Genomic DNA, 14335 nt, shown 5'->3' with positions numbered 1-14335 from the left:
GGCGGCCGGCGCACCGGCGGCGGGCGGCCAACGGCGGCGGCGGGCGGCGGCCGGCGGCCAACGGTGGTGACCGGCGATCAACTCCTCTCCCACGGAAAATATTTTCCCTCCCATGGGCAATTTTGTCTTCAATTTGGGGGAAAATGATTTCCTCTTTGTGAAAAGAGGAAATCATTTTCCTCAAAACAATGAAGGATTTGGGGTGGGGAAGGAAAATGTTTTCCCACGGAAAACATTTTCCGCCCCCGAACACCGGAAAACGCGGAAAATATTTTCCGGAAAAATATTTTTCCGCAAACGAACACAGCCTAAGTTGGATGGATTGAATTGGTGCCAATGTGAAAAGGTTTCGGAATAAATTAGTCCAATTGAAGAGTTTGGGAATGAATTGATACCAATACAATAGGTTTATGACTTTTTGGTAATTTTCCCAAACAAGCAATGTATGCATGACCCGAACATAATTTCTAAATGCATTATCTAGTAAATTCTTTTTGGGTTTTTCTTGTTTAACATGAACATGATTTAATCTAAATAACATGACTATGTGAATTCTAATCTAAGCATGCATTAATGAACTAACATGAAATCTAAATGATATGTATGCTATGCAACCTATATGCAATTCTAATGACATGAAGTAGGATTAAATTTGAATTAACCCTATTATTTAACTACATATGACACTAATTTTGTGTTTTTCTTTTTAATAAATAAGAGACTATATGCAATGCATCAAAGAAGATTACTAATCTGTATGACATGATCCTAAACATGTGATTACTAAATGACGTATATATTATGAAACTAATTATATATGAGGTATGCATGTTATATTTTTATGATTTTCATTTAAAGCTAAATTAGGAAACTATATGATGACCTAATTTAAACTAGGAAATAATTTATATAAATCTTAATCTAAATTAGGTAATTTCCTAAATTACTACATGGTTCCTAAATATGCAATTCTAAATTTGGAAACTAAGTGGATGCAATCTATCCTAAATGTAATGCAATTTTTTGTATTTTTTTTTTATAAATCAAACTGTCTCCTAATTTAATGCATTAATATAAACCCACATAATTAAATTCTCGTCAAATCTAAATGGAAACAAAGGTAATCGAGGATATGATCTTAGGTCTTAAAGATCAAAACTCCAATTATATGGATGACCAGAAAGGGGAAATTTCGTATTTATGATTGGCCTAAAATCTTCACCAAATCAAGTCAGAATCTTAATACTTATAATTTAGGAAATTTAATATTGAAATTGAGAATTGTTTTAGGGAAATTACCTAAATTGAGAGCCCAACTTCAAATGGCAACCGGCTAAGGGGTATCCACGGCAGCAATCAGCAAGGCCAAGAAAAAAAGTAGGCAATAACTTCGACGAAGAGGACCGACGATGATGGACAGGCGGTGGCAAGAAGTCCAATAGGGGCTAAGGCATCGAGTGGCAACAAGTGATCATGCTGGGACAGCGGGACTTGCTATGGCACGGCAAAAGGCGGCAAACGGCAACGTTAGGGATTGTGAACATCACAAGGGGATCTCTAGATCTTTGATGCTCAATTCCTTTGGTGAAGTTGAAGAATTGGATGTCGTAAAGGTCTCCTCAAAATTTCAACGCATTATGCTCGTCAGACTCTCTAGCAATCCGATCAGTCCAATTTTCTCCATACTCTCCACAAAATTTGAGCACAATCCAATGGTTAACGAATGTATACTCGTCGATTTCGTGAAACTGCAGGCTGGATTTTTTTTGGAGGATAGCGGGAGAGACAGAGCTCGCGTGTATTATTTATTTTTGTGCTCTCTTGTGTCCTTTTTCTTTTTAATTGTTTATTGCCAACCTCCCTTTGTGAACCACTTTTAATGGGTTTATATAGGGTTAAGACCAGAGTTGTCTTGCAAGAATCAAGGATATCTTTGTTTCCTATTTTAGGTTATGTGATCGTTCTTACCGGGAAATTAGAGTATAAGCTCTTTCTTATCTCCCTATAATCAAACTTTGACAATATCAAAAGCTTAATTATCCCCAAGTTTACTTCAAGAAACCAATATTTCCCAATTTGAGATACCACATGGTCTGGGCACATGTATATTCAGCCACTTAGAGGAATTATGGGCTTGTTCAAATTTTGCGCTTCTGCGGGCTTAGTCAAGATAATTCAATTAAGTTCAAAGTTTCACTTCGTAAGTCAGTCCAATTATAATGCAGTTTATGTGGGCTGATAACTAACGAAAAATATTCCTAATATGCCAATGCAAGTTAAATATATTTTTGTTTAGGGGTTGGTGTCGAGCTCTAATTTTCTATTCCATAAATAACTAAATGGCTTGCCAAAATTTAGGTATCAATATTTGGCAAAGAAGGGAGGGCAAATTCCATGTTAATTTGGAAATGAAATCAAAGGGACATGACCAGCCAAGCATGTCATGAACCAAGAGGAATTTCGGCCACACCCATAGGACATCACCTTCAGAAGTCGAGGAAAGAGCTCGAGTGAAGGCTAGAAGTTCCAGTCAGCATAAGCAAGCTTGAATTTCTGAATTCGGTGGTCAAAGAAAGTCAAAAAGGAGACATGAGAAAATGAAGGGTATCATTTATGATATGCAAGAGCATTCATGCATGGGCATAATGAGAAGCGTGGGCTCAGCTGGTATCAAATGAAGAGACGTTTTTCTTGAGGAGGTGAACGAATGAACGGACAAGGAAGAACGCGTAAGAGGGCGATGGAAAAGGGTGTGTGCGCATGTGAAGAAAAACGAAAAGAAGAGAAAAGGTGAAGCATGTGACAGACAAAAAGAAAGCAAGGTGCAGAGGCAATATTTCTTCAGCTACGAATCGGAAATTTTCGGTAGAGCAGGTCAACATTCACGGCTGAAGGGAGAGGAAGAAACAGCAGCAAGCCAGCAGAAGGCAAGAACACATTTAGCTAAGCATGGGCAGAACGAGATAGAAGAAGACAGAGAGCCGGATCTCTCTTCTCGGCTGGATGGACTTCAGGGAGCACTTCCTCTATTTTGTTATTTGTTAAAAGGAGACTGAAGGTGAGTTTTAAAGGGGGGACTTTAGGCTGAAAAAGAGAGGAGAGAAAATGAGGATTCATTTGAATACATAGATACACGTTCACGATTGCTCATACATCAATTTTCAAACTTTAGGCAAGGTCAGTACGCTCTATTACCCCGGCATTCTTGAAGCTTTGCTTGGTGGAGACTCAGCAGCCCTCCCGCTGTAGGATGTAGCAGCCGCATCACTGAGGAGTAATGGCAGTTTACCTGAGAAAAAGTCCCCATCTGGTCTAGCCTTCAATTCCAAGCATTACGACAATCGGGAACATAAAATGCCCCGCCAGCTCATCAAGAGTGTCCTCCATTATGTAGCAGAGGAGCTCCTGCTTTCCACAGCTTCCAGTTGCATAACTAGGAAACACTATAGACTTTGACTACATTGGTTGTGTCACGGACTGTTGCGGAAGCCAAGCGATCGAATAATAAAATTGACAAAATAAAGAAAATAAATCGGACACCAGATTTACGTGGTTCGGTCGTAGTGACCGATATCCACAGGGAGAGCAGTACGAAATTCCGCTATAGATCAAGCGATATAATGAAAATTACAACCACACTTGAGTCGGTCAAACACTTTAAGTGTTTCCCCATCCTCAATTACACCCAATAACTCACGCAATATTTAGTCTCATAATTCCTTACGAAATAATCTCTCAATTTCACGATGGAATTGTACACAAATCTTACCCTACTCACACTTGAATTCTTAGTGTAATTCCACGAACAAAATCACGAACTCAATGCCAAGCACCCAGCACCTATGAATGACCCACGGCACTCAAAGAGGAAACGGCACTTCAAGAGCACTTCTTCGTCAACAACGACGCACCCCCTCTGTGCACCCAAAAGCAGAATAGCCCGTATTTATGCTTAGGGTCCACGGTCAATATTTCTCCAGCCCGTATTTATCCTTTTCCGAATCCAACTTTCTCTGACACACTTGGCGAGAAGTCCACAATTTCCTCTTTCAGTGGCCGAGTCGAAGAAGAAGACTCACTTAGACTTTCCTTTTTCAATGGACGAAGACTCCAACTCACATTCGGAAAACTAATTTCCGAAACTCGCCTTGGATTCTTTTTTTTTTTTTATTTCTAAAATTCAGATTTTCGCTTCGGGCTCAAACTCGAGACATATTTTAACACGGACAATGAGGTTCTCAGTCACAGCAGGAGTCGTGCACAGCTAATTCACCTGAACGTATAAAATGCTGTGATTTAGAATGACCGAAGGAAATAAATATGTATGTCAAAGAGATCATGAAGATAGATGCAGGAGAAATAACTTACTTTTCTGCTTAGATCGATGTTCAGATGTAAAAGATCACGAAGATCACCTTGGCTGCTACTTTGGTCCATATCAATGCACTTTGTTGAGAAATATTGTGAGTATTAAGGGTAGAATAGTAATCTAGTTTGTGAGTAGGGTTAAGCACGTATATATATTTGTAACCCTATAATCACAATCAATATAAGAAATTCTATTCTCTCTTTTCATGGTATCAGAGCCCCACACACAAAAAAAAAAAAAAACCTATTCAAACCTAGCCGCCAGATTGCCGGAAACTACTGTTCCGTCACCGGTGAAGTCCCCCTCCCGCCGCCGAGTGGCGGCACCCAAACTCCGGCGACTCTGTCGCCGATCCTTAACAACCTCGTTGCTGACCTTTAGCGACCCAGATCTGGTCGTGCCTTAGTGATTCAAGCCTCGGCGACCCACACGTAGCCGTCGCCGATCCCCGGCGATTCACGACGAGCCGTCGCCGACCCCTCCGACGACCCACACGTAGCCGTCGCCGAGCCCCGGCGATTCACGACGAGCTGTCGCCGACCACTGGCGACCCACGAGTAGCCATCGTCGAGCCCCAACGACTCAGATCTGGCAACGTTCGAGTCTCCCGGCGTCGCCTAACTCTGTGATTGCTGTCGCTCAACCTTGGTGACCAGATCTAGCACTGGATAATCCATTCCGACGTCACTGAACCTAGCTCACTTCAAATCCGGCGATGTCCGACCGAGATTGAACCTGAATACGCAAGGAAATCTCGTCTTCTCCATAAATATCACTGTTGCTTGGATTTTATGGCTCCTTCAGAGGATAAAGTTGCTGCTCCTCTCTTTGAAAGTGACGTATTCTTCGTTTTCCATTGAAATTCTTTTTGCTGCTGACTTAAGTATTTATGTGCGCGATAACAGTGAGGATAAGCTTGCTGGTGGTTTGGTAATTTATCTTATTACCCACTGATAGATGGAATGATTTTATGAAGTGTCGGTGAACTGCTGGTGGCAATTGGATTGAGTCCTTCTATGTTCAGAATTACTTGTATATCTGATTAGATTACTGAATTGAAGTACTGGTTACTGTGAAGTTAATTTTTTGGGCTCAATCACACTATTTCTTTCACTAATAGCGAACAATGGATTGACGTCAGGATCAGGATCCCCTTTTGGTCATTTTCAATTAACATTTGTTAAGTTGGATGGAACTAATTATCCATCCTGGTCTAAAGCTGTTGAGGTCTATCTTACTGCCACCAGGCAACTTGACTATCTCACATCTACGGTACCGTCCGACAAGAGTAAAACTGCTGATTGGGTTGCAGGAGATGCGATGATTCGGACTCTATTGTGGAATAGCATGGATCCTAAGGTCAGTCCTCACTTTATCCAGTGTGACTCTGCTAAGGCAGTTTGGGATAAATGTGCATTACTCTATTCGGGGCAAAATAATATGATGCGAGTATGTGACACGTGGGAAAAGTTGTTTGATATTCAGCGCGGAGATCAATCTTTATCCGATCATTATGCTCGGTTCACGACCCTTTGCCAGCGACTGGATACTTATCTTCCTGCCTCGAATGATCCAGATGTTTTGGCCAAACGCCAAGAGGATTTGAGGGTGATATTATATCTTAAATCATTGGGGCTCGAGTATTCATCTCTCCGTCAACATATTACATCTCAGAGTTCTCTTCCTACAGTGGATGAAGTCTTCTCCCAGGCTCTCCGTTCCACAATTCCTGAGAAGATTTCTTCCACGCCGGCTGTGGAGATGAGTGCTATGCTTTCCCATGGTCCTAGCCGATGTGGAGGTCGAGGTCGTGGTTACCGAGGTCGTGGGCGCGGTTTTGTTCATAGTGGAGGTCGTGGAGGCCGTGATGGAGGAGTTGGTACTCGTGGTACCATGAATTTTGGGAATAGTCGTGGCTCACGCTATTGCCATCATTGTCAAAGAGCTGGACATACAGAAGCTTATTGCTATACACTTCACCCAGAACTCAGACCACCCCTGGCTGCATATGCAGAAGTTGAGGATTCTCTTGTTCCTCCCTCAACAGGTCCACCAAGTTCGACTAATGTGAAGGATACAGGCGATTCAGTTACATTAACACGTGCTGAGTATGATACATTGGTTCGCTCTCAACAGGTGACAGGATCTTCAGCTCCTACTGCAACTCTAGCACAAACCTCCAAAGGTAGTTCATCTTGTTTGTTGTCTGCAGCATCTGACTCCTGGGTTATAGACTCTGGAGCTACCAATCATATGACTGGTAACTCTAACCTACTGTCTTCATTTCACTCTACATCTCCTTTATTATCAAACTCAGTTACATTAGCAAATGGCTCACAATCTCAGATTACTGGTACATGAATTGCACATTTGAGTCCCTCACTTTCTTTGTCATCTGTTCTTCACCTATCAAAATCTCCTTATAATTTGATTTCCGTTAGTTTGTTAACTAAAGAACTAAATTGTTCTGTAACCTTTTCCTCTTCTCGTTGTGTCTTTCAGGATCTGAGGACTGGACAGATGATTGGTGGGGGACATGAATCAAATGGCCTGTACTATCTTGATAAGAAGGTGTTAGCTCCTGTAGCTGTAAAGCGTACATCCACTGATGTATACCGAATGCATTGTCGTGCTGGTCATCCACCACCGAACATACTTCGGCGTCTATTTCCTGAGTCTGAGTCTGTGAGTTCCTTTCAGTGTGAAGCGTGTCAGTTTGGTAAACATCATAGAACTTCTTTTCCTTCCCGTATTCAGAGTCATGTGTCTAGTCCATTTGAACTGGTTCACTCAGATGTATGGGGTCCGTGTCGTGTGTCTGATGTCGTTGGATTCAGATATTTTGTTACATTCGTGGATGATTTTTCCCGAATGACTTGGTTATTCCTAATAAAAGACCATACAGAGATTTTTCATTGCTTTCAATTGTTCTATTTTGAAGTATTGAATCAATATAATATCTCTGTCAAATATTTAAGGTCCGATAATGCTAGAGAATATCTTGCTGCAACTTCTGGTTTCCAGCCATTTCTTGAGTCCCATGGTATTATTCATCAGACTTCTTGCTCATACACTCCCCAGCAAAATGGTGTAGCCGAACGTAAAAATCGGCATCTTCTTGATGTTGCCCGTTGCCTTATGTTTCATATGCATCTACCTAAAAAATTTTGGGGCCATGCTGTTCTCACAACATGTTATTTAATTAATAGGCTTCCAACTTCTGTTCTTCAGGGGGAGACACCATTCTCTATTTTACATCCAAATCGTCCTCTCTTTTCATTACCTCTTCGGGTCTTCGGGTGTGTCTGTTTTGTACATTGTCTTACTCCAGGTCTTGATAAACTGGATCCTCGTGCTGAAAAATGTGTCTTTGTGGGGTACTCTAGGACTCAGAAGGGATACAGATGTTATAGTCCTACTCGCCGTCGTATGTTCGTGTCCGCAGATGTAACATTCTTTGAAGATCAGTCATATTTTTCTTCTTCGGTGGTCCCAATGACATCTAATGATGGTGATGGTGATGGTTGTGTCCTACTCGCCGTCATATGTTCGTGTCCGCAGATGTAACATTCTTTGAAGATCAGTCATATTTTTCTTCTTCGGTGGTCCCAATGACATCTAGTGATGGTGATGGTGATGGTTGTGTCCTACCGACACTTCCACCACCTTCCATTTCTCCAGCTACATCCACAGAATTTCAGTTTGCTGAACGCACATATCATCGACGCAGTACCGTTCCGACTATGACAGTAACGTCTTCATCAGAACCTGATTCATTTGTTCCCCCATCAGTTACAGTACCAGCCTCTGATCCTGATCAGCCCATTGCTTCTCGGAAAGGTACACGTTCCTGTGTTGATTGTTCTGTTGATCGGTATGCTCCTTATTCCGGTCTTTCTGATTGTGTCCGTACACGTCATCCTATTTCTAATTTTCTATCCTATGATCGTTTATCTCCCACCTTCTCTGCATTTGTCTCGTCGTTGTCTTCTATTTCTGTGCCTAGCAGTGTTGCTGAAGCTCTTGCTCATCCGGGTTGGCGTCGTGCTATGGAGGATGAAATGACAGCACTTATGGAGAACCGAACTTGGGAGCTTACTTCCTTACCTATTGATAAGAAACTTGTTGGTTGTCGTTGGGTTTTTACTGTTAAAGTTCACCCGGACGACACTCTTGATCGATTGAAGACATGGTTAGTTGCGAAGGGGTATACTCAAACTTATGGTGTCGACTATGATGACACCTTCTCTCTAGTAGCCAAAATACCATATGTTCATGTCTTTATTTCATTGGCTGCGCGATTTGGCTGGCTCCTTCATCAGTTGGATGTGAAAAATGCTTTCTTACATGGTGATCTGGTTGAGGAGGTCTACATGGAGCAACCACCTGGGTTTGTTGCTCAGGGGGAGAATGTGGCATGTCGTTTACACAAGGCTTTGTATGGACTTAAACAATCTCCTCGTGCTTGGTTTGGTAGATTTAGTGATGCGGTTATCAAATTTGGATTAAAGCGGTGTCAGGTAGATCATTCAGTTTTCAGCTCTGTCTCTTCAGCTGGTTGTATCCTTCTAGTTGTATATGTGGATGATATCATCATTACTGGCAGTGATTCAGGTGGTATTCAAAAACTTAAGCAATTCCTACATGTAGAATTCAGTACTAAAGATCTGGGACGTCTTCGATATTTTCTTAGTGTTGAAGTATCCTACTCACATGCTGGTATCAATTTATCGCAACGGAAGTATGTACTTGACATTTTTAGTGAGTTTGGATTTCTTGGAGCAAAGCCAGTTGATACCCCTATGGATCCCAATGTAAAACTTGACGTAGAATATGGAGAATTATTACATGATTTAGCGAAGTATAGGAGATTAGTTGGTAAGTTAAATTATCTTACCATCACAAGACCTGATATATCCTTCGCCGTTAGTGTAGTAAGCCAATTCATGAGTTCTCCGCGTACTACTCATTGGGATGCTGTGCTTCGAATTGTCAAATATTTGAAGGGAGCACTAGGTATTTTAAGAATTATGGTCATCTAAACACTGCAGGCTTCTCTGATGCCGACTGGGCTGGATGTCCTATGGATAGGAGATCTACTTCATGCTATTGTGTGTTTCTGGGAGACAATTTAATTGCGTGGAAAAGCAAGAAACAGCATGTTGTTTCCCGATCAAGTGCTGAAGCTGAATATCGAGCTATGGCACATGTGACAAGTGAATTAGTATGGTTGAGGATGTTACTATCAGAGATTGGAATGTCACCGTCAACTCCATCGGTGCTGTATTGTGATAATCAATCCGCTATTCATATTGCATCTAATCCCGTCTTCCATGAACGGACTAAGCACATTGAGGTTGATTGTCATTTTGTGCGAGAAAAAGTTCAAAAAGGCGAGATTATTCTTCAGCACACAAAGACGGAAGATCAACTAGCAGACATTTTTACTAAATCTTTACGGGGGAATAGAGTGAGCTTCTTATGTAACAAGTTGGGATTATTTGATATCTATATCCCAACTTGAGGGGGAGTGTTGAGAAATATTGTGAGTATTAAGGGTAGAATAGTAATCTAGTTTGTGAGTAGGGTTAAGCACGTATATATATTTGTAACCCTATAATCACAATAAATATAAGAAATTCTATTCTCTCTTTTCACACTTGAACAGATTCCACAACTTGATGGATTTATCATTTCCCCCCGGAGATTATGAGCTTCCCCCGCTCACCAAACATTGAAAATGCCCTAAAAATGTAGACCGGTCATTCAATATGCATAGATTTTAATTCTGGTGTAGCTAAATTAGGTCAGCCACTTACACACAAGAAACAGCAGCAGTATGACCGCCCAAAGTGTAAACCAAGTGTAATCTCCCCCGACTATCGGTATTTTCTGCATCGTTTGATCTGGAGTGAGATCCTTTTCGGGGTTTAACAGTACTTTTTGTCCTGTTAGCAGCCAGTTCAGATTCAATGTTCATTACATCGATGCCACCATCACCCCGTGCCACAACACAGATTTTGCCTAACTTGTCCAGCATATCAACATCTGGAACAGCTATTGAATGAACAAAAGCAGGATTGAAGCATTGCCCTGTGCGCTTGCCACTTTTCATTTCAGGCGACCCTGCAGTAAAGAAAATGAAATAGGAATCCTATTTTAGATCACTCAAACCACAACGGCACTAGATGGACTCCAAAAAAATAGAAACGATGCTGCTGTACTGGAAAGCAATTATCTGAAGTTGTCCTACAGTACTTTCCCAAGAAAAAGTGATTCTACAGGAAAAGAATTATGCGAAGTTGCTTATAATAATTAAGAGCTGATCTAGTTCTCTAGTTCTGGAAATCTAATCCAGAAAATGTCAATCCAACATGTGAAAGAAGGTCTATAGGAAAAATCTCAACAAAAGAAAAAGAATAAAAAGAGATGATGCGTGATAAGTCTGTCTAGGTGTAACTTCAGCCCACATTCTGGGAAAATCAACACGGTGAAATCAACTAATGATGAAGAATGACAAGAGACAACAATCATTAGCATCCCAAAAATGTAACATACAAGAGTAGCCGCTCATTCACCAAGTTATGCAACCTTTCAGACTTGAAATGCGCTTGCAGGAACTACTATAGTACATAAATGGAGCAAACTCAAAATTCCAGTTCTCAAGAAAGAGTTCCAGATGAAATCGTACAAAAAAAATCTCGAGACACTATGAAATGGCCACCACTATCCTTTATGTAAGTCAAAACCCATCTGAAAAGAGGGTTGCTAAGGGTTTGAGTAACAAGCCCAACATATTGAACACAATCTGATCAACCTAATTTAAAGATACTTACCCATGAATAAACTGTAAACCATCTCCATAAAAACTTACCTAAGTCTACAGCTTTGAAAGGTCTCCCTTTGGAGAAGTCCCACATCACTAGCTTTGAATCAAGGCCTCCAGTGATGACTGTAAGAAAAGAAAAAAACAAAAAGACAAATCGATGTATAGATATCATTGTAAAAAGAAGTCAAAATGTGGGTTTGTCTAGTTGAGAAAAACATTAATTAGCAACCCTTATTACATCATTGCTGACTTTGAAACTTCTTGAGGATTCTTAAAAGTGCATTAACATAAGTTCTCTAGCTTTAGGTTGTACTTCATAATGTAACCACATATAAAATCAGTAGCTAAAGTATTACTTAAGAAGCTTGTGGTTAGAATTTCGCAGAAAAGTTATTTAAATGAAAATGTACTCATCGTCCGGCATGGTCCATAGTCCTGGAGAAAAAAATAAACCAGTAAATAGGTACGGGTTCCAAGGATCGAATGATCTGTATCCAGTGCACAACTAGATCAGGAATTGAAATTTTATTTGCTGTCAACTAAAGTATGATTAACAAAATAAAGAAAATCCTACAGAATCTGCAGGAGCATCCTGATTGTATCAATTGAAGTAAGGACAATTAATGACTTCAAGACAAAGATGTGGAAGAAGTTTCGCATAAAAGCAAATTAAAGTGCACCAGAATCTGCAGTTTAAAATCATAACTTGAATCTCAAAACAACACGAAGCAAAAAACATGTCCACGATTACAAATTTCTATTTTTTTTGGGAAGGTTAATGTCCACGATGACAGATTTCTTCAATAACATGACTCCATAATCTTTCAAAATCTACCACCCAATATCATATCACAGACCTATCAAATAAATGTCATGATCGTACATTAAATTTTTACTAACCTTAGGATTAGTAGCTTGTGGCCAACAAAAAAAGAAAAGCATAGGTAGCCAACTACAACGGTAATAGTATACCTTCCCAAGGTTTCCAAGGGAGGAACTGCACGCTGCTACAAATCTACACTCTAGAGTCAAGGACCAGAAAGCATTACTAGAAAATGGAATTAAATTATCAGCAAATGCAACACAAAACCAAATTAAATTCAAACTGGGCAATGAAAGGCTATTAAGCTGCGAATGCTACAAATAAATTTTCCAACTCACGGTATTCCCCATATTCAGCATACATGACAGAAATGATATGCTAAGAAAAAACTGAGAAGGATACACTTGAATGGCCATTTCTTAGTGTTTTGTAAAGACATTGTTGACGAATATCAATAATCTGATGCACCAAAAAAAAGGAATAAGCTAAAAAGCAGGAAAAGTAGAATGACCACAGCAACATCAAGAATTTACTGCATTCTTTAGAGATGTAGGCTCTTATCAACCACAGTCATATGTACAATATGCATTAAAATGCGAAATGACAGATGCCATATATTATGGCAAAAATTCTCATCAACCATAGTGGACACTGTCTTATCAGCATTTGTACCTTTATCTCGCCACCATCATCTGCTGCAGCAAGGAATGACTTCGAGCTGCATACAATCTGCACAAGGCAACACACACCTGTGTTATTTTAAAGGTTCAGCACAAAATACTCATTTAAGAGGAGTAAACAACATGCTATAAGAATCAGAGATGCTTATTATGAAGAGTCAAAGATCAAACTTCAGCCATCTCAAGCAAATTTGCAAGTAAAGTCTCATAAGTTAACGACAACAGTCAAAAATCATAGATTTCCTTCTTTCAATTAATTGGATTCTCTTCATAAATGTTGGGCGTACGATCATATCTTTAATTCTCAAACGGAAAAATTGAACCGTATTGATTTGTAAAGAAGCACTGAAGTATTTTCATGGCCCTAAAGCATGAGAAACATAATGAAATGCATTTAGAAAGATCACTATAACTAAATAATGCCCATTATATACCGACATAAGGTCATTTAAGATCAAGAGAAACCGCAACTATCTACCTGGTTTATTTCTTCTTTGTTGTAATCATAACACTCCAATGGCGTCCATGAGGTACCCTTCAGCGTAAATGAAGGAGCCGATTGTTAACAACATTGATGCAGTAACAGGGGTTCAAGATAGGGCAAAGGTGAATATGATACAGGGAAAATAACGAGATGTAAATCGCAAGACCGACATTACCAGACGAACATCGAAGCACTTGACTTCCTTTCCGGACGAAACATATATAACATCTTCATTACCTATCAAAGCCCAAAACTTTTAAATCACAATGAGTTCAGCTAACACTGGAAATTGCTAGTTTCAACATAACTGCACGTACAATCGTGGGCACCATATTAACTTCAAACGACACAAGCCCATATATCCGAAACGACCCTTTTGTTCGGAAATTAAAGGGAGAGACAATTTCCAAACAGAAGAATACCAAGCAGCAAACACAAAACACAGAGAGAGGGAACTGACCAGGCTTAAAACACAGGGACGAAACATATATTATTTCGCCGGAAGTGGCGACGAGGCCAGGGCGGTCGCGGGAGGCGATGCAGCACGTGGCCGTCGCTCTGTGGCCCCCCAGCCGTCGTGGCTCCGTCGCGGAGCTCATATCTTCTTATTCTTCTTCTTCACACTTCTCGTTTCTCGTTCTCTGCTGCGAAAGGGGTAGCGGGGGTTTCTCCCTGGTTCAGACAAACTGCAAAACAGAGTGGGCTGGGCTGGCATGGGCTTATGAGATTTACTGAACATGGGCTTGAAGTACTTGCTTGACTTATGGAAAGAATTTAGGAAAAATACTACTAAAAACCTCAAACTATATCACTTGTGACAAATTTACCCTGAATTTTTTTTTTGTGATACGAAAAATCCCAAACTATATCACATGTGATACATTTACCCCATAATACTTTGGCCCAGGGGCATTTTCGTCTTTTTCCCTTTTTTTTTTTTTTCTTTTTTTCTTTCTTCCCCGGCGAGGGCGACCCTTGCCAGCATTGGGCGAGCGTTGCCCTAGCTTGGGCGGGCGAGGGCAGCCCTCGCTTGAGTCGGGCGAAGTCACCCTCGCCAGATCCGGCGAGGGCCACCCTCGCCCGACGCCAAATCCGGTGAGGGCGACCCTCGCTGGCGTTAGGCGAGGCTGCCCTCGCCCGCCCAGGCGAG

General features: G+C 40.8%; 1 protein-coding gene across 1 annotated transcript; it reads right to left on the bottom strand.

Annotated features, from left to right (window-relative positions):
- Positions 1-4109: 4109 nt before the first annotated feature.
- LOC130138662 (uncharacterized) lies at positions 4110-13823 on the bottom strand. The gene is made up of 11 exons (XM_056313424.1): positions 13646-13823; positions 13361-13422; positions 13180-13236; positions 12694-12750; positions 12424-12480; positions 12171-12213; positions 11244-11321; positions 10189-10495; positions 10032-10114; positions 4369-4449; positions 4110-4273 (listed from the first exon to the last, which is right to left on the bottom strand). The coding sequence occupies exons 1-9, from the start codon at positions 13782-13784 to the stop codon at positions 10060-10062; spliced, it is 855 nt and encodes a 284-aa protein (XP_056169399.1). The 5' UTR covers positions 13785-13823; the 3' UTR covers positions 4110-4273; positions 4369-4449; positions 10032-10059.
- Positions 13824-14335: the final 512 nt, after the last annotated feature.

This window comes from Syzygium oleosum, unplaced genomic scaffold (genome assembly GCF_021117445.2).
Source record: "Syzygium oleosum isolate NSW1041296 unplaced genomic scaffold, Sole_v2.1 Sole_v2.01, whole genome shotgun sequence".
NCBI classification, from domain to species: Eukaryota; Viridiplantae; Streptophyta; class Magnoliopsida; order Myrtales; family Myrtaceae; genus Syzygium; species Syzygium oleosum.
The sequence above is the reverse complement of the archived record's forward strand: the minus strand, read 5'-3'. Positions and strand labels throughout refer to the sequence as shown.